This window comes from Pinus tabuliformis, chromosome Q, assembly GCF_031772625.1.
Source record: "Pinus tabuliformis cultivar Carrire ecotype Pingquan chromosome Q, CPIR1, whole genome shotgun sequence".
Lineage (NCBI taxonomy): Eukaryota > Viridiplantae > Streptophyta > Pinopsida > Pinales > Pinaceae > Pinus > Pinus tabuliformis.
This window is the reverse complement of record NC_142296.1, coordinates 648,606,309-648,627,803: the sequence shown is the minus strand read 5'-3', so window position 1 is coordinate 648,627,803 and position 21,495 is coordinate 648,606,309. Positions and strand designations below refer to the sequence as shown.

Genomic DNA, 21,495 nt, shown 5'->3' with positions numbered 1-21,495 from the left:
CACAATTATGTTTATTTAAAATTTAAAATACTAGAGATTTATTCTTACTATATAATACTTAAATTAATTTATTTTAATATTTAGATATTTATATGTATATTTATAATAAAAATTAAAATAAATGTAGAATAGTTAATACCTTTTATGTAAATTCATATATCCCCCTTTAACTTTTAATTCAATAATAGTATAACTAACTATTAATTTAATAATTATTTAAATCCTTAACTTTAACTCATTTTAATTTTTAATTTTAATTAAATATAGTTATGCCCCCCTTTTCCCTGGGTCCGGTCCAACTAGTTGTTTCCTAGTCAAATATAGCCGTTAGTTAGTCAATATAGCCGTTGCCTGGTCAAATATTATAGCTGTTGGATGTTTTGCTCTGACTATTTAACTTGCAATCTAGATCTGATTCTTCCACTTGTCCTGACGATGAACCACACTGGTTGGTTCGAAACTCGTTGACAAATGAAATATCATGTGATTTACGCTGAAAAATCTCTCATAAACTTGATATGGATCACAGAAGCCTCAATTCAACAATTAAATCAACTTCATAAATTTATATATATGAATGAGATTATATATACGTATGGGAGTGAATAAAACGTTTAAAAGTAATGGTACCAATTCTAATGTACACACAAGGAATGCAAGTACCAAGAATGTTGGTATTTATGAATTTAGATACAAGGAATGACTATAGCATTAATGAATTCAGGGACTTTGGACCATTTCATCTAGGTTTTATATCTTTTTTTTCTAAGGGGATTATTTAGAATGTCGTAGTTTAACGATTATGTTTTTTTGCCCTGAAAGTTATGGAAATTTTGAATGTTCAAAAATAATGGTACCAACGCTAATCTACACAAGGAATTCAAGTACCAAGAATGTTGGTATTTATGAATTTAGATACAAGGAATGACTATAACATTAATGAATTCAGGGAGTTTGGACCATTTCATCTAGGTTTTATATCTTTTTTTCTAATGGGATCATTTAGAATGTCGTAGTTTGACGATTATGTTTTTTCCCTAAAAGTTATGGAAATTTTGGTCATATTTTGAAAAAATTTCGTAGGGATTTTTGTAAATCTCAGTAAAAGTTGTCAAACTTGATAATTTTAAGTGCCCTAAAAGTTTTTTATGACACTAAATCCATTTCCACCATCAAAAATATGATATTTTTTACTCAAATTTACCGTCCAAACAATTCTTAAACAACTCCATTTAAAATAATATTTTTCATATTTCCTCCTTCAAACTTTGGTCCCTCCGCATTCTCCATTTAATAACAAAGAAATCTAACTCTTCTATCGGTTATCACCGTTGTGGATAAAGAATTGATGACGTGTAACTATCGCTATACACATGCACTCCACGTCAGCAATTCGGATAACAATAAGCTAAAAACATATCCACAGTTCCGCTCAGTTAACGTATGCCACTTGTGCTGTACGGTTAACGGCTAACGGCTGAGACACTCTCGTCAGGCTACTAAATCCGTTTATGTCACTAAACGTAGACTTCCGTTAGTTCAAGTAAGTGCTGTTAAGTGTAAATTAAAATTCCTTAAATTAGGGTATAACATTAAATTGCACTTTTTTTTAAGAAAGCCTTTTTTATAGTGGTTATAAGTTTTGGAGTTTTTTTCCATTAGCTAATAGCATTTAGTGATGGTTGTATTTGCTGTGAATTTGACAATTAAGTTATAATACGTTTTTCACTGTTTTTGAAATTTTAGAGGTTTTTGAGAATATTTCTTTGATTGAATTTGGGGAATAAAAAGAAAAAGAAGAAGTTAAAGTGATTGGGGATGAGTGCAAACATTTAAATGTTGGTTCAATTAATAATAAAAAATTAAAGTAACAAAAATAATAAAATTCAATTTGTTATATTTTGATTTTGTTATTAAGTTGTGAATAGACTTTATTACAATATCATGTGCCAATACCATGGCTTATCAAGAAGGCATAGCGAAAAACAAACATGTAAATGTTGGTTCAATTAATAATAAAAAGTTAAAGTAATAAAAATAATAAAATTCAATTTTATAGAGTTCTATGGTCTCCCCGAGATTCAACAGGAAGGAGCCCCCTTAAGGCCCATCGTCAACTCCATTGGAGGTCCTACCTACCTTCTGGCGAAGTTCTTTGCGTTAAAGCTTAAGCCCTTAGTCAGTCATACGGAGTCCTTCGTAAAGGACTCTGCTTCCTTTATTGAAGAACTCAAGGACATTAAGCTTGAACCTGGGGACATTCTTGTTAGTTTTGATGTTGTCTCCCTGTTCACTTGCATCCCTATTAATGAGGCCATGGAGGTGATCAACCACCTAACACATCGTGACACGGCCAGGTTGGTTGAGATCTGTCTCACCTCCACCTTCTTCAGTTTTGAGGGAGAGTTCTTCGAGCAAACCTGTGGGGATGCGATGGACTCCCCCCTTTCCCCTGTCGTTGCTAATCTGTTTATGGGGGATTTTGAGTCCAAGGCTCTGAACTCTTCCCGGCTTTTGCCAAAGCTGTGGAAAAGGTATGTGGATGACACCAATGTCATCTGGTCTCATGGCCAGGTTGAGCTTGATCTTTTCTTTGATCATCTCAACAATCAATCCTCAGCCATTAAGTTCACTAAGGAGCAGGGAGTTGATGGATGCCTTCCATTCCTTGATATTCTTATTTCTAAGAATAGTGATGGTTCCCTCGCCCATCAAGTTTTTCGGAAGAAAACTCATATGGAGCAGTATCTTCATGCCAGTTCCCACCATTTCCCGGCTCAAAAGATGGGTGTTCTCAATACCCTTGCTACTCGGGCCCTAAGGATCTCAGACAAGAAGAGCTTTGAGAAAGAAAAATCCCATCTGCTTGATGTTTTTGTTGAGAATGGTTATAGTAGATACATGGGTGAGAAGGCTTTCCTTAAAGCTTCCAAGAATTCTCTGACTAAAAGGGAACCAAATGAACGAATTCCAGGTGTCCATATTCCGTATGTTCAGGGGGTCACTGATAGAATTGGAAGGATTCTCAGGAAGCATAGTATCCCTGTGACTTTTAGGCCCTTGAACACCATTCGTATGTCCCTCAGATCGGTGAAGGATCCTATCGACCCTAAGGATATGAAAGGTGTTTATATGATCCCTTGTTCCTATGGGACCCCCTATATTGGGGACACTGGTCGCTCCATTAATCAAAGGATTAGCGAGCATGCAGCGGACCTTAAGCATAGGAGAGCTAAGTCTTCCGCTTTAGCTGAACATGCTGAGAAAACCAATCATCATGTTTGTATTGAGGAGGCTAGTGTTATTGCTAAGGTTTCACATTTCCATCATTGTAAATTTAGGGAAGCGCTTGAGATTGAAAAGAGGCCAAGCAATCTCAATAGGGAGGATGGCTGGAAAATCAGTAGGTGTTGGGTCTCAGCACTCCCTTCCTAGTCGTTTTTCCGCCCTCCTCCTTGGTTTTTTTTTTAATCTTTATTTTTTATTTTATATATATATATTTGTTTACTCATTTATTATTATTATTATTATTTTACTTTTATTTGATTTTGATTTTGATTGATTTATTTATTTTATTTATTTTTTTATTGTGTTAATTTTCTCATTTCTTTTAACTTATAGGGTCCTTTGGTACTAACTTTCTTTTAATTTTATAAATATTCCCCCCTTTTCAATTATTTATATATATATTTTATTATAAAGTCCTTTACATAACTAATTTTCCAATTAAATTCTAATCAACTTATACTTTTTAAATATTTTTCTAACTAACCTAGCATCTTTTTGATATTATTTTATTTTATTATGATATTATAATGCCCTTTATATAACTAATTAACTTATAATTTTTAATAATTATTTTAAGTAAAATTCTTTTATATTTATTCAATTTATTCATATATTATAAGGTCCTTTATTTAACTAGATTTCCTTTAAATACTAATTAACTTATAATTTTTATAATTTTTTTTTTAACTAAATACCCATTAAAATTTTATATATTTATATATTGATCCCAGAGATTACTAATTAAATTAATAAAATAATTTTGACCCCGGTCCTAGAGTCAAACTAGTTGTTGGTCAAGTTAGCCGTTGGAGGCTCTGCTCAGACTATTTAACTTGCTAGGCTGGATCTGTTTCTTCAACTTGTCCTGACGATGAACCACACTAGTTGGTTCGAAATGCGTCGACAAATGGTATTCCATGTGATTTTCGCCGAAAAATCTCTCACAAACTTGATATGGATCACAGAAGCCTGAACTCTATAATTGAATCCCTGCACGGAAAAGCCATTGCAACCAAGGTTCACCATTTTGAACGGGCTCGCTTGCAGGTTTCAAGGTTGAAGACAGATCTAGCTTTTCTTAAACGATGCAGAGACTCCTCCGTCATTCCTGTCTTTGCCCGGATTAAGCACCGCCTTCACAATCCCCAAAATCATCAGGTTTTCCTTAAGGCGAGTTTGGCGTTAATAAGGGCGGAAATCAGTAAGGTTAGAAAATCCTTGAATCAGCTTTCTCGGGTTGTTTTAGATTTGCATCTAGTTCTTGGTAACTTATTTTCGACCTCCCTTTGGGCCAGAATAGATGCCTGTTCTGCTCTGAAGTCTCTTCGGTTAGAAGAGATTCGAAAGCAGAATCAAGCTTCTAAGTTTCTAAGGCTAGCTGGGAATTCAACATTTCTTGATAGAACCTTAGGAGTAGCTTCCCGCAGCCGTGTCTCATCTGAGCAAATCTCTGCGCTGAATGATTGGTTATTTCGCTGCTCAGGTGGGGTCTCTGGTTTCCCGTCACTGGATAACTCAACTCACTCTGATGGAGCCAATTCTGTCTCTTCAGACCTGCTTTCATCTATAGTGGGTTCTGTTTTACCTGAAGGTAGTAACTAGGGTCATCTCTGCGCTGAGGAAGGCCGAGGGCCCCTTGCTTCCTGCAATATGGAGCCTGCTTCTCAGGGGAGCGTTCGTCCTGGTTCCTGCGTTGTAGGAAATCACTCTAAGGTCAGCGAATGCTCCCATCCGATCGCCAGTAAGCCTGATCATATTTTGTCTCCAGGCGTTAGACGGTCTTCAATTGACAGTAGCCGAGGTGTTGATCCATCTGCGCTGTCGTCCAGTGAATGCTCTGCCTCCCCGGGCATCGAGGGTTCCGATCCCATGGTTCTAAATCTGCGTTCTCCTGCTGATGGCTCTGATTCCTCAGCGTATGGCAGGATATTAAATGTTGATCTGGCAAGCTGGTGTGATATAGACAGCGTGGAGTTCCTGAATTCGCCGTCGCTGAATGATAGCACCTCGTCCCCGGTGCTAAGCAAGACCGTGATCCCCGGTAGTAAGGTGGCTGGCCGGTTTGGAGAGGTTAGCGCGGGTTTGGTTCATGATCCCGGTTCTTCGTTCTGTGTTGGAGATCACGCTGATTGTGCAATGCCTCAGGTTGGTATTGATACGATTGATATGATTTTTAATAATAGTATTATGAATTATCGCATCAACATTATTAATAAGGATTATAATAATAATATAAACAATAATAATAACATTAATATGATTTATAATAATATTTTTATTATTAATAATAATAACACTACTTATAATAAGGATCATAATGATAATATAAACAATAATAATAACAATAATATGATTTATAATAATAATTTTATTAATAATAATAATAACACTACTTATAATAATAATAAATTCATTAATAACATGAATAATGATAATAATAGTAATATGAATAAGAATAATAATAATAATAATGACATTATTAATTATGATAGTAATAACAATATTTATGGTATTAATAATAATAATAATAATATTAGTAGTAATAATAATAATATTAATAATTATAATAATCACTGTATGGTCAAGAGTAACACCAACGCCTCTAACAGGAAAAATAATAAGAATGGGAGGACCTCTGGTATTAATAATCTTTCTCTTTCTTCTCATTCTAGTAACAGGGTTATAAATCTTTCCAGTTTCGATTTTCCCCCTTCTGTTTTTAATGTTCTGGGCAAAGGATTAAATTTTGCCTTAGCCCCTAGAAAAATCCCCATGGAGGATATTATTTGTGATATTGAGTTTGGGATCAGAGGTTTGCCTGATAGGATCAAGGATACTATTAGGCAGGATTGTGCTGTTGCCTTGAGAAAGGCTAGGTCGCCTTAGAGCAACCTTAGCAAGGAGGAAACTTTAGCTCTCAGATCCTTAAACCAGAACAAGGATATCGTTGTTCTTAAGGCAAACAAGGGTGGTGTTGCCGTCATTCTTAATAAGGTTGATTACCGCAGCAAGATGTTGGATCACCTTCATAATAGTGGTAGCTACAAAAAGCTCCCCAAAAGTCCATTGAAGAAGGTTGCTAGGAATGTGGCTTTGGCCATTAAATCCATTGGCTCAATAAGTTCCTTGCACCAAAAACTCATTGAAAGCAACCCTATTACTCCTAGAATCTATGGTCTCCCCAAGATTCACAAGGAAGGAGCCCCCTTAAGGCCCATCGTCAACACCATTGGAGGTCCTACCTACCTTCTGGCGAAGTTCCTTGTGTTAAAGCTTAAGCACTTAGTCGGTCATACAGAGTCCTTCGTAAAGGACTCTGCTTCCTTTATTGAAGAACTCAAGGACATTAAGCTTGAACCTGGGGACATTCTTGTTAGTTTTGATGTTGTCTCCCTGTTCACTTGCATCCCTATTAATGAGGCCATGGAGGTGATCAACCGCCTAACAGATCCTGACACGGCCAGGTTGGTTGAGATCTGTCTCACCTCCACCTTCTTCAGTTTTGAGGGAGAGTTCTTCGAGCAAACCTGTGGGGTTGCGATGGGCTCCCCCCTTTCCCCTGTCGTTGCTAATCTGTTTATGGAGGATTTTGAGTCCAAGGCTCTGAACTCTTCCCGGCTTTTGCCAAAGCTGTGGAAAAGGTATGTGGATGACACCAATGTCATCTGGTCTCATGGCCAGGTTGAGCTTGATCTCTTCTTTGATCATCTCAACAATCAATCCTCAGCCATTAAGTTCATTAAGGAGCAGGAAGTTGATGGATGCCTTCCATTCCTTGATATTCTTATTTCTAAGAATAGTGATGGTTCCCTCGCCCATCAAGTTTTTCGGAAGAAAACTCATACGGAGCAGTATCTTCATGCCAGTTCCCACCATTTCCCGGCTCAAAAGATGGGTGTTCTCAATACCCTTGCTACTCGGGCCCTAAGGATCTCAGACAAGAAGAGCTTTGAGAAAGAAAAATCCCATCTGCTTGATGTCTTTGTTGAGAATGGTTATAGTAGATACATGGGTGAGAAGGCTTTCCTTAAAGCTTCCAAGAATTCTCTGACTAAAAAGGAACCAAAGGAACGAATTCCAGGTGTCCATACTCCGTATGTTCAGGGGGTCACTGATAGAATTGGAAGGATTCTTAGGAAGCATAGTATCCCTGTGACTTTTAGGCCCTTGAACACCATTCGTATGTCCCTCAGATCGGTGAAGGATCCTATCGACCCTAAGGATATGAAAGGTGCTTATACTATCCCTTGTTCCTGTGGGACCCCCTATATTGGGGAGACTGGTCGCTCCATTAATCAAAGGATTAGCGAGCATGCAGCGGACCTTAAGCATAGGAGAGTTAAGTCTTCTGCTTTAGCTGAACATGCTGAGAAAACCAATCATCATGTTTGTATTGAGGAGGCTAGTGTTATTGCTAAGGTTTCGCATTTCCATCATCATAAATTTAGGGAAGTGCTTGAGATTGAAAAGAGGCCAAGCAATCTCAATAGGGAGGATGGCTGGAAAATCAGTAGGTGTTGGGTCCCAGCACTCCCTTCCTAGTCGTTTTTTCGCCCTCCTCCTTGGTTTTTTTTTTATTTTATTTTATATATATATATATATATATTCGTTTACTCATTTATTTATTTTATTATTATTATTATTATTTTATTTTTATTTTGATTTTGATTTTGATTCATTTTTTTTTTTTTTTTATTGTGTTAATTTTCTCATTTCTTTTAACTTATAGGGTCTTTTGGTACTAACTTTCTTTTAATTTTATAAATATTCCCCCATTTTCAATTATTTATATATATATATTTTATTATAAGGTCCTTTACATAACTAATTTTCCAATTAAATTCTAATCAACTTATACTTTTTAAATACTTTTCTAACTAACCTAACATCCTTTTGATATTATTTTATTTTATTCTGATATTATAATGCCCTTTATATAACTAATTAACTTATAATTTTTAATAATTCTTTTAAGTAAAATTATTTTATATTTATTCAATTTATTCATTTATTATAAGGTCTTTTATTTAACTAGATTTCCTTTAAATACTAATTAACTTATAATTTTTATAATTTTTTTTAACAACTAAATACCCATTAAAATTTTATATATTTATATATTGATCCCAGAGATTACTAATTAAATTAATAAAATAATTTTGACCCCGGTCCTAGAGTCAAACTAGCCGTTGGTCAAGTTAGCCGTTGGAGGCTCTACTCAGACTATTTAACTTGCTAGGCTGGATCTGTTTCTTCAACTTGTCCTGACGATGAACCACACTAGTTGGTTCGAAATGCGTCGACAAATGGTATTCCATGTGATTTTCGCCGAAAAATCTCTCACAAAATTCAATTTGTTATATTTTGATTTTGTTATTAAGTTGTGAATATACATTATTACAATACCATGGCTTATCAATAGGGCATGCCCAACTATAACTTATTTCACAATCAAAATATTTTATAACAATATGACAAGATTCTTAACCATGGATATTGATCCCCACTTTACCATGGATATTATTAACTTTGTAAAAATTAGGCTTTGTTACAATACCACATGACCAAAAAACATAACTTATTTCACAATCAAAATATTTTATAACAATATGAAAATATTCTTAACCATGGATATTCATCCCCACTTTACCATGGATATTATTAACTTGTAATAATAATAATATCCATTTTTAAGGTCACAGCCAAGCCAAACACCAAATTGGTGTATGAGACCCCCTTGTTTGTGGGACAAGAGACCCATCTCTGCGTAGTGATTTGACTGCTAAGCCTACGAAGGCATACATACTCTACCCCCCTCTGGTTTTAAACCTGTGATCTCTTAGGAGGAAACACATGCTCTTAACCATTAGGCCCACTCAACTTGTAAATAGGCTTTGCTACAATACCATGGGTTAATGCCATTTATCAATACCACATGCCCAAAAAACATAATTTATTTCACAATCAAAATATTTTATAACAATATGACAATATTTTTTATCATGGATATTCACCCCACTTTGTCATTTATATTATGAACTTGTGAATAGGCTTTGTTACAATAGCATGTGCTAACACTATTGATTAACAATAACAAATACCAAAAATTCATAACTTATTTTACAATCAAAATATTTTATAATAATATGACAAGATTTTTAACCACTAATATTCATCCCCACTTTACCATGTATATTATTAACTTGTAAATAAGATTTGTTACAATACCATAGCTTATTCATATCACATGCCCAAAACCATAAAGTATTTCATAATAAAAATATTTTATATAAAACTATTTTAATTTAATTTTATAAATTTTTCCTAATTGAAGCTAAAAAGAAAAAGGTTATAATTAATTTTGAGATATACATAAACCCTCTATCCTCACGACTACTAAAACTATTCCCATAAAAATTAAATTAAGGTTTTAATAAAATAAAAAATGAGATTACTCAGAATGTGAAATTTATATAATACAACTAGTATTAGTAAGAACCAAAACAGATTAATCTTAACTAAGGATCCAAGTGATGACAACAAGCAAAGTGAAAGGAAGAGAGGGAGGGGTGATAGTGACATAGTTGGAGGGTAAAGAGAGAGAGAGAAAGAGAGGGAGAGAGAGTGATGTGCGAGATGGAGAGAGGGAGTTGGGAGAGAGGAAGGAAGAGAGAGGGGAGGGGAGAGAGAGAAGGAGTTGGAGGGGGAGAGAGAGGGAGGAAAGAACAAAGACATGGAGAGATAGAGGTGGAGAGAGAGAGGGAGTGACAAGGGAGAGATGGAGAGAGAGTGAGGGAGAGAGGAGAGGAGGGAAGAGAGAGAAGAGGAGGGGAGAGAGAAAGGGAGAGAAGGACAAGTGAGAGAGGGAGGCACAAAGATGGAGGGGAGAGAGAGAATGGGAGAGGGAGGGAGATAGTGATGGAGTTGGAGAGAGAGAGAGATAGAGAGTGTGATAGGGGGGGAGAGACAAAGAGAGGTGGGGGAAGAAGGGAGAGATAGGACTCAAGAGAGAGAAGAGAGAGAGATGGAGTTGGAGGGGGGGAGAGAGGGAAGGAGAAGAAAGATCGAGGGAGGAATGTAGAGAGAGAGAGAGAGAGAAGGGAGTGACAAGAGAGTGATGGAGATGTAGTGAGGGAGAGAGGAGAGTGGGGGGGAGAGAGAGAGAATGAGAGAAGGGGAAGAGAGAGAGAGGAGGGGAAGAGTGAGAGGTAGAGAGGAAGAGGGAGGGAGCGAGAGAGATAGATATGGAGAGAGAGTGTGTATGTTTGGGGGGTGAGATAGAGAGAAGGAATAAGAAAGAGACACATAGATATGAATATAGATATTATATAGTAATATGTAACTAGCCTAGATCCATCTTAATCTGGATTTATCTAGCATGAAGAAGGACCAAATCTCTTGAGGCCCAAACCTTTCCTCAAGTTTTGCACTCAAAAAATAGGTTTGCACCTCGTGATATTGGATCCCTTTGGACACTTAGATGTAGGTTGGTTGTGAACTCCCTACAATCCAATACACTAAAGATTTTTCAAGGTGCTAAATCTATATACAATCAAAAACACATTTTAAAAAACATGAAAATAATTTTACGAGATCTACATTAGTTGTGAACTTTCTATAATCCAATACACTAAAGTTGTAAACTCTCTATAATCCAATACGCTAAGTAAGATATTTAGAACTCTAGATATATAATAGTTACACAATTTAAGTTAATAGTTTTAAATTATTGATAGTGTGGTTACCGATTTTCAAATCAAAATTGAACATCAAAATAACTCAAAAAAGGGAAAAAATCGTAACCACGCCGTTCGCGATTTTGTCGTCTCGCAAGACGTTTTCCAATAAAACGTGCTCCCACAATCTTCTGTTTCACGATTTTTCTGATCGCCGTTAAATGGGCATTCGAACCCGATAACGTCGGATCCGAATTTTGTAAGTCCATGCCTTTTTGTCCGGTGACTCCCAGGGTCCAAGTCCAATCTTACCCACTCCCAGTGTCCAAGTCCAACCTTACCCGCCTCGCGGAATAAATTTATCAGAGTTGGTATTTAGTCTGAATTGAAGCACTCAGGTAGTGTGAATTTTTTTCACGTTTGTAGCGGAAAAAGGGGTTGCAAGCGCTCGTTTTCACAGAGAGTAATGACCCGACCTCACTATTCCAAACCAATAAAAAACCACAGTTTAGATTGTAGTTTTATCATCTCACCGCGCTTCGTGGTCTAGAATAATGGTTATATCCATCTCACGACGAAACCGCTATTGTAATCCCCATCTTTGCCATCTGTCAGCAGGGAAATCCCACTCTGCCTTCTTGGCGGTTTTCTCTCCACTGGGTCTTTGAGCCGCATCTTGATCCTTATCCACATTCATCACATGGGTTTTGAAATACCCCCCAGCAAATTCTTACGCGGCCTCTTTCAGTGACTCTCCGCACCGGCCATCTATACAATATATGCAGATAGGATCTAGATTTCAGTAGCACAAACGATTTTTTCTGCTCCCCTGGAAAAAATGGGACTGGATTGATTTCGAAGAGAGTATTGTATCTGTTCTAATAAGAATTCAAGTTCAGGCTGAATCGGGCAACATGTCCCAGGTTTTTCAGAGACAAGCAGTGGTGGATACCCTAATGGATGTCGTGATGTGCCTGGTTCCTGTTTGGTTGGCAGTTATAATAGGGCTGATTGTGGGATGGGCCTGGAAACCTAGGTGGGCTAGTTTCATTTTCATGGGATTGCGGAGTTTCAGACCCCAGTTGATATTGTCTTCTGCTCCTGGTCTCAGTGCCGCTCTAACTGCCTTTATGGGTTTTCCACTGTTGCGGAAGTTATGGGCCATATTCAGAGCTCGAAAATCAGAAGAGGAGGACACATCACAAAAGGTTGATAGACAACAGACATCTGAAGAATGGTAAGCGTGATGGAAACCCAGATATTGTTTTCCTTTTTCGATTAGTGAGACAGAGCGTTGTTATTTTTTTCATCATCTTGTGGTCGTTGGTGCTATTTACAATTCTAATATGTATAGCCCCGTAGGCAAACTATGTGCAACACACATCTCCTAAAATTGAGTCTTGCTGTTCACTCAAGCTAGCAGGTTTTCTTGGCATTTAAATTGACCTCAGGGACATAGATAGATTATTGTTGTCTCTGAGAATCAGCCCTGACAATTAGGTAAGATAGTTGACGTCTTAATGGTGAGGGCTTGACATCTCTTCCTGGCACATAGAGATGCCAGACTAATGGGCTTTTACTTTTGACCGATCCCCACCCTTTTCGTTCAACTTTGATGAATCCCTTTGGGGATTCTGATTTGGAGATTGGATAGACTGTGATGAAGGAAGTTCATAAGCAGTCAGTATAGACCTCCGAAGTCAGTGCTAGAACGGAGTGCTTATTAGACTTGCCAAGTCACTGGGAGAATGGGTTGCCTAATAAGCATGTAGTTACATTTATGTCTGAAGCTTGAAGCTTGAATAGCTGAACACTAAAATAACACTCACTTTTCACCTAAGGTGGTGGCTGTATTGACCTTTAGAACGATTGGATGGACTTCAGGGACGAAGTATTGCTAAGATTACAGTTCTCATTTTTAGATGGATGTGGGGGGAATAGATAGAATATTGGTTTGTCCCAGGGAGGTTGATAGTGTATTGTTTCCTCCCCCCAGAATTAATCTTGTCTAATGGCTTCTATGACAACTTGTGTTGATGTTTTAGTTAACCATGGCAGCATTAGTAAGAGTCTTGTTTTGCTTTCAGAGTTGAGTAATAACAGCTTGGCTTAATCACCTGGGCAGCCCACAAGGACATAGACAAAGTATTATGTTATGTTTTTGCTTGAATTTTTGATTGTAGAAGCTGGCTACCAAAATTTTTAAGTTCATGGCCTTACTCCAATTGTTGTTGATATATAAGCATTTCGATTTTCTATCAATGGACAAGGATAACAGTACACACCTGTGCATTTGATTTGTTGCTGTCTGGAGGGATGGTTTTGTTTTTCAATACATGATGCAATATAACATAGCTTGAAGTACATCTTTGTTGTTATTTAGGCAATTGCATGCGATGAGCACTTACCTTAATGAGGTTTCTTGAATTGATAATTATAGTATAAGATTTATTTGTTATTTATATTTTTTAATTTTGTAATTTGTGCCATACCACATCGTTGGTGCATAACATCTCAATATTCTAGGGAAAGTAAGGCGGTGAAGGGGAAAAATGCGATTGGTCTATTTTGGTTGGTTTGGACCTCCATGAGTTGTACCATTAAATAAGTGTTGCTGCAGCTTTGTACATGTGATTTTTCTGAACTTTTGTCATTTAAAGTCGTGCACTGAGTAGTATAAGGGCATTTAAGTATTTTTTTTCTTTCCCATGCTGTACCTATTTCAGAAGTTATATTTTCCTCTGATATTCTCATATGTTGCGCTGGAGGTCATATGAACTTTTCTTTTTATCTCACCAATATTTATTTCTTACTCTATTTGTAAAGTTCTGTTGTATGGATTTGATTTTTTGTTTTGGTAATTGTTTCTTTAATAATCTGCATCAAAGTCACCGAGCTTGGAATTGACAAGCACTCATTGAGGCAAAAGAGTTGAATTTGAATCGGGTGAGGAATAAGTTTGGAAAAACTCAGCAAGTACAAAATATAAAGACATATACATATTTTGACACATGCCCAGTAGAGGTTAAATTGAGTGAGTCTAGCTTTTGTGAAACCGAGTTTGACTCACGACTAATCGTGAGCCAGACTTGTGTTGAACAAGTCCAACTTGGGGAAACCAAGTTTGACTTGGGAAGATCTAAAAAATGATGTAGAGTCTTGACTGGATTCAAATTCTGCAAATCATGAGTTTATTCACAATCCTGCTAACTATGAATTTTGCATTATATTATTTCAATTTTTTGTCCATTTCAATGTTTTTCAGGTCTTTTTCATAGTTTCATGTAAACTTTGTAATCATGTACCTTCAAGTCTCCCATTTGTGCAGTGAATTTTTACTTGGTTATGCCACCCTTGTCTTTATTTTTTATTTCTTTTACTTCTGAGCTCTTGTTGCCAAGCTGGCCTTACTTTCTTCTGTACTCTCATTTTGTAGAAGAGCTTGGGTGAGCTTCGTCTTCTTTGTCTTCACTGCATTTCAGTTCTTTTCTGTCTGTCTTTCTTGTGACCAAAATGAGACACAACCTGCCTTTCTGTTCTTAAATCAGAATTTCCATGATTCTATTACCATATTTATATTTTAAAAGAATAGAGCTTTTGATCTTCATGCTATTCTCTTCTTTGTGCATATGTTTCAATTTAGGTTAGCTGGAAATTGCATTATTAGTTATCTGTGTCTTCTGACTTCTATGTGCTTACTGCAATGGATTACGGCTTTCTGTTCTTAAAATTGTTTTTTTTCACATTCATTGATAGCTTTGAGTAATACCAAAAAGTATGCACACTTACACACTTCTTATGAAGGTCGTTAAATATTATGTCTGAGATCCCTGCATGAGTAGATGAATAATTACTCATCTTACCAAGCTTTTTCTGTAAGTCGCTGCTTCTTTAGAATTGATGATTTTTAATTATAAAATTAAAGAATGGGAGTAAGGTGAATTGCTCATCCTAATTCAACAAATCCATATAGTACTCATGACTTCTCAGAAATGAAAATTTTGATAGAATTCATATTCATGGTATTCTTAATCATCCCATGTATAGAATTGAGAGCTTACAAACAACCAAATATGGTTACCATAAAGCTGGACCTAATTGTTAATGCTGTACTGTTTGTCATAGTTTCATTTTCCACATGTATCAAGAAAATGGGTTCTCAACCATGGGAATCGTCCCTGTGCATATCTTTTGTGTTGATGGATTTTTTGCAATGAGTTTATGGTTCTAGGCTTTGTCACTTTAGTTTCATATGGATGTATAACATGTTTGTGTGCTTCCAGTGCATCTGATCATCATGCAGGACAAGAGACATTGGCTGTTACAGATGAGGACTTAGAGCACCTGTGTAATCTTTTGCAAGCTAAAGATGGAGGTCCTGCATGGCATCAGGTCATGGATCGCTCAACCCCAACTATGTGCTACCAAGCTTGGCGTCGTGACCCAGAGGTAGTTTTTCACTTTTGTCAAATTGATACAGAGGCTGTTGTAATACTTGTTGTGTTTGAGTTTCTAGTAGCATGTAATTTACTTTCTAGGTTGCTGTACTATGTAAATCAACCTTTTAATTGACATTTCCTTTACCATTCTACTATTGCTATTTTCTAGGTTGGTCCTCCACAGTACAGAAGCAGAACAGTATATGAGGATGTTTCACCTGAATTGATGAGAGACTTTTTCTGGGATGATGAGTTCCGTCTTAAGTGGGATGACATGCTTCTCTATTCGAAGACTTTAGAAGAGTGCCAGCGAACAGGAACGATGATTGTCCATTGGGTCAGAAAGGTATGCGCTAGATAAATGACGTTACTATTGATTTGCATGATGTTGTGTTCTGTTTTTTATGTTTTAGTTGGTGTCAAATACTGCAGTTTCCATTCTTCTGTAGTGATCGAGAGTATATCATTGGTCGTCGAATTTGGGACTCTGGAAAGACATACTTCTGTGTGACAAAGGTATGGCTCTTCACGGTTAGAATAACATGATGTCCTTGATTTACATTTACGGTAATTTGTTGTCCTTGATCTTTTGGTGTAAGTATACTGTACGAGATACTTCATAGTGGTTGAAGGCATTCTGGGAGGGGGTTATTCATGTCTGGAGAAAGGAACATGGTCAATGACATGGAAAGGGGTAGATCAAAGTTGGAGTTCTAGGTGAGAAGCTTTTAAAGAGATACATGCCATTTGATGTGATCCCAATTAGCTCTAGGTGCTAATAAGGATAACATTTCTATTTTCTTTTCCTTGTGTTCTAAGGTTGTTCTGGTCAAGGATTGAAAGCTTCCTTTTCCAAGTTCCTTGGTTCCTAAACAAATACAAGAATTTGTCTCTATTGCAGTTGCAATCTGAGATTCTGAACCAATTCCTGTTCATCATTATTTATAACCTCTAGGCTGCATGCTTGCTTTTTTGATTAATGTGATGCTTATTAAACGGTATTTTTTCTTGATCTTCAATTGGAATAGCACCTGCTCTATTTAGTTGGAAATGTTTTCATTTTTGCATCTGGAATAAGTTAAAGATATTCTGAGAAACTACAAATATTTTTGCTAAGCATGCTGAGATCAAAACTATTTGTACATTTTGAATGACTTAGTCTTCAATTGAAATAGAAGTATGGCTTTACAACCTCATGGATTATTGTGAAACTGCTTGGTGCTTGCTGCAAATTATTTGTTTTCATGCATTTTGATTTTAATTAGTAAATGAGATATACGGAAAATAATACTGAGCTTTGTGCGTATATCTCGCTAGATGCATTCGGGTCTATAGAAAGTTGATTGTGAGAGTGCATATTTCAGGATTGAACTTATGATTAATACTATTCATGAACAATTTGGTCAGTGTGCTTCTTCACAATGGAAGCATCTGTGTGAGAACAGAATGATCTTAGAGTGGTTTTGACGTGTTTTTATCTGATTAATTCTCTGTTTACATTAGTGAAATGAAATTGATGTCTTATTTTCTAAACATTTTGTTTTATTTAATCGATTTTTAAAGTTTGATTTATATTTTGGGGTTAATTCTGCCAGGGTGTACCATATCCTTCACTCCCAAGGCACAGCAAACCAAGACGTGTTGACCTATACTATTCCAGCTGGTGCATTCGAGCAGGTATTTTCTATTGCATTCTTGATTTTTCTGCAACAAATTTTGTTTATAGTCTTTAATTTTCAGATCCCTGTACTTATTTTGTTGTTTAAATTTTCCTTTATATTTTGATAGTGGAATCAAGGAAAGGAGATGGACAATTGTCTGCCTGTGAGGTGATCCTATTTCATCACGAAGACATGGGAATCCCATGGGAGATTGCAAAGATTGGAGTCCGCCAAGGAATGTGGGGAGCTGTCAAAAATATAGAACGTGGGGTGAATGCCTATTTCAAGGAACGGAAATCAAATCCTCCGCTGTCAAGAAGTGCATTAATGGCAAGAATTAACACAAAGGTGCCTGCAGATTTCTCCAGATCATTAGGGTTGCCTTCCACAGAAACAGAGGATGTACATGATGTATCAAAGACATTGCAGGGAAATGGATGGAAATTGCTCATTGTCGGGGGAGCTGTGGCTCTAGCATGTGGGCTTGATAGGGGAGTTGTGAGTAAAGCATTGATATTTGGAATAGCAAGAAGGCTAGGGAAATTCGGGAGAAGGTTGTAATCAAGGATTTTGTTGTGATTACAATGCATTTTTTGGAATAGGTATTCTTTACATTTTTAGCATTTTGGGACTGGTGTAAAGAAATTGATGTTGACATTTAATCAATCTCGAGATTGGCTGCAACATTTTGCAGAAAACCTTGAGGATCACAAGACACTTTGTCACCAAATTGAGGGTAGTCTGGATTCCGTGGGGATGTTGGAAGTCCAATGTGACATTTAGTTTTAGCTGATGAAGCTCTTGGATATTTACTTCCATTACTCGGGGACATCGAATCATTACCTGTACCTATGTATTTGCACGGAAAAGATACAATATCTTCACTCAAGGCCTCTCAGCAGCATCAGTTAGAAGCTGTCAAGCTGTGGTGGGATTTTCTCTTTCTTATGTTGCTTACGAGTTGGTGTACCTTTCAGGCCGTGTGTCATATTTCCATGGCAACTCAAATCCAAACTAACCCAGAGAATAATGACATGGCAAACATCATTCCACTATTTATGCTGTCTCATTTTTGTTGTTGTTGTTAAATTAGAAATACTTCACTTCAATTAAAAGAGCAGATATATGTGCATATCCACAGTTGATCCTTACTCATGTAAAGGTAGGCTGGCTTTCTTAGAGGCAGTCAACAAAATGTCACTAACTCAACTCAAATTACAAACATAACTTAATTTTTAACTAAATATTGTAAACTAAGCAATTAAGATCCAGGACCCGGAGTCCCCCGGAAACAAACCCTGCTTGCTCTGCACGATGTCATGGCTCTGATCGTCTGTGGCATCGTGTGGGAGAGAGTCCACCAACTCTATCCGTTGGCAAACTCCCCTGGAGCCGAAATGCACTCTGAAATAGGGAGAGAGTTTGGAAACAGCAAGTATGGAGATAATCAAGGAACTGATGAGAATGCAGACGGAGCCATGAGCAAGCAAGACTGACTCCCTCCTAAGAAGCTTCTCACCTCTATGCAGAGTGATTCCATGACAAGGCATAGGGGTGTTGAGGCCCTTTTTAGAGGTGTGACGTACTATTATTTGCACCCAATGGCTTACGGCTGAGTGTTGCTTCAAGCTCAATATTGCCTGCATGGAGTGAGCCGCATACGAGTATGGTCAATTTCATTCCTGAGATGGCGTCAACCCAGGAACACCATGCCTTGTTGGTGTCTTTGTCTAGCTCTATGTTGGTATCTGACTTCCTTGTTGGTTGTCCAGATCTATGTTGGTATCTGACTTCCTTGTTGGTTGCTTACATATATTCTAAAGGGTGGGTTGAACCCTTATGTACCTTCGTAGTACCCCACTGCAAACCAAGCAGAAGATCATTATGTGCGCTTGTGATACTGCCTGTGGATCTGTCCAGAAGCGCCAAGAAAGGCACCACAGTTGGCCTCCTTCACCTTCTTCCTAGAATGACAAGTCCCAATTGTGGCCTTGCAATTTCTGAGGCCGAGAAACCTCCAAGCTCGGGCAGGGTATTGATGGATGGAATCCCATTATTACAGACCCAGAGTCAGTGGGTAGATGGATTGGCAGTCAACCCATAAACAAAGATGACCCAACACCAGGTGCAGGCACAATCCGTGCTGCAACTTGACACCTCGTTTTGTTTGTTCAGGCCAGTTGGTCTCTCTGTTTTATGTTCTAGGTGACAGGCTATTTGCCTTTCGATTGTTTCTTTTCTGATGATGTAGCCTTATAGTACTTTTTGGTTTCAGACTGTTAGTGCTCTAGCTGGTAAGGAGGTTTTTGGACCATTTGTTCGTGCTTGCTTAAACTGACTAGAATATATAAAATATTTGCCCATAATAATAATAGGTAAAGGAATAATTTTATTTAAAATAAAGATAGGACCCAGCTCCCAAATTGGCCTCGTTGTGCTCAGAATTCCAGGGAATTGATATGCATCGCATATTTCTTGCGGCTGGCTGGATAGGAACGGAAGAAGCATGGCTATCCCCAGGTGCTGGCTGCATATGAGCTGGGTTAATTATTGTTGCATCGTTACTGCAGTTGAGAGCAATAGATTATGTTCTTCCATTGAATGGTACCGATTCTTGATATCTTTTTGATTGAAAGGCTGCCTAGGCGTAAGCAGATTCTTAAAAACCCAACTTGCTTCGTGTGGATGTGCTGTTCAGGGTATTCACCGCACTTTGAAAAGTGAGGTGCTGTTAGGGGGATAGATTTTTATCTAGGTAAGCGGTGAAGAAAGAAAGAAAGAAAATTATTTTAATGTCCACGAGGCTAAAGATTGCGTATGGGACAGATTGCTTCTTCATCTAGTTTGATGTATTCGGCCCTTTTTCCTGTGAAACCTCACAATAATTACTCCCAACATATTGACAAACCCCTCACTAAATAGATTATCCCAAGAGCTAGCTGTTAGAATATTTGCATAACTTTCTTTGTTGTCTTTGAAGGCCTCACATTTTAAAATGAAATGGTTTTTAGTTTCCACTTTTCCAAAAGAACAAAAAATACATCCTTTCCTCCCTCACTTTTGGCCTTTCCCAGCGTCCTGTTTCACAACAGAGTTGATGAGAATTAGTCCTTAATTGGGCACTAAGAATTTTGGCTCTCCAAGAAATATTGACCTCTTTGTATGCTTTTTGATGATTTATGAGTGGGATTAAACACTTCAATATAGAACTATTTCTTTCTCCCTAGCTCCTTATCCCAAATACGTTTGTGGAACTTATCCATAACAAAAACTTTTATCTCGTTACTGTTTATGGGACACATGTTCAAGCAAATATTCCATTTACTAAAACATTTGTTATTTTGCTGCATCCAAGTCTTCTTTCTTTTGCACAATATGTCATTAAAGACAACCTTAGGCCATTTGTCCATTTCTATGTGCTCAATTTTTTTAAAATCTTTGACTCACACCATAGCAATTGCTTCGATAGGAGCAACCCCCATTTCACTTAACAAGATAACTTAAGGAACTACACTTTTAATTTTGAATTTGTTTGTAATCAAATGCTTCTAAATTTTCTCAATTTGTTTTCACTGCATGTCGGATGTATTGCTGGCACACAGTTCACGACCATAGAGAATCACTGGAATTGCTAGAAGCCCAAAAAGAGTTTGATTGGTTTTCTAGTGTCATAACTCTATCTCTCTACAACTACTTTGAAAGTATAAAATGCTTTCTAACCCCCCCAAAGTTTTTTTCTTTCTACAACCATCCCAACTTAGATTTTTTTTTGAAGTCAATTCTGAGGTATTTGTAATCCACAACTTCTTCCAAAATGCTGCCTTCAAAGTAGAACATATGTTGGTTATGTTTTTTAATAGAGAAAACCACAACTTTCGTTTTGCTAATATTGACTTGCATCCACACCCTTTTGCAAAAATGTTCAAAGGATAAAAACGCTAATAAAATAAAAAGGATAAAAATGACGTGTAATTCAAAATACAAAAAGAAAGTAAGTAATGAGCTTATATCTAGTTTAACCTCATAACTGAGGTGGTCTTTCAACCTGGGGATGGAAGAGATCTTTGTATACATATATGAGTAACACTATAAAAGTAAAATTAAAAAACAAATTGATGTCCGGTGTCTAATGTCAAAAATATGAATATGAATACAACGATAAAAAACAAATTGATGTCCGGTGTTTAATGTCAAAAATATGAATATGAATACAACAATAAATTAGTGTAGCATATGTTTTAAGCAATTTAACCTACATGGGTTTCTTTTGATACCTCTCAATACAAAATAGATTGTAAGTTTACATGGGTTTATATAAGTACTCACTACTTAAGTCTATTTCCAAGACATCTTGTACCTTGATCAAATTGTTGCTGTCTTTAACAATGACACTATATCACCACCTTTTTAAGAATTACCATAACCAACATT

At 36.9% G+C, this 21,495-nt stretch overlaps 1 protein-coding gene and 1 pseudogene across 1 annotated transcript; both read left to right on the top strand.

Moving 5' to 3' along the window:
- The first annotated feature begins 11,500 nt into the window (after positions 1 to 11,500).
- LOC149221177 (uncharacterized) lies at positions 11,501 to 18,010 on the top strand. Its single transcript, XM_089385019.1, has 6 exons — positions 11,501 to 12,201; positions 15,248 to 15,413; positions 15,573 to 15,749; positions 15,836 to 15,919; positions 16,999 to 17,080; positions 17,192 to 18,010. The coding sequence occupies exons 1-6, from the start codon at positions 11,879 to 11,881 to the stop codon at positions 17,623 to 17,625; spliced, it is 1,266 nt and encodes a 421-aa protein (XP_089241145.1). The 5' UTR covers positions 11,501 to 11,878; the 3' UTR covers positions 17,626 to 18,010.
- A 146-nt stretch (positions 18,011 to 18,156) lies between these two features.
- On the top strand, positions 18,157 to 19,918 carry LOC149221176 (uncharacterized; annotated as a pseudogene).
- The last annotated feature ends 1,577 nt before the right edge of the window (positions 19,919 to 21,495 follow it).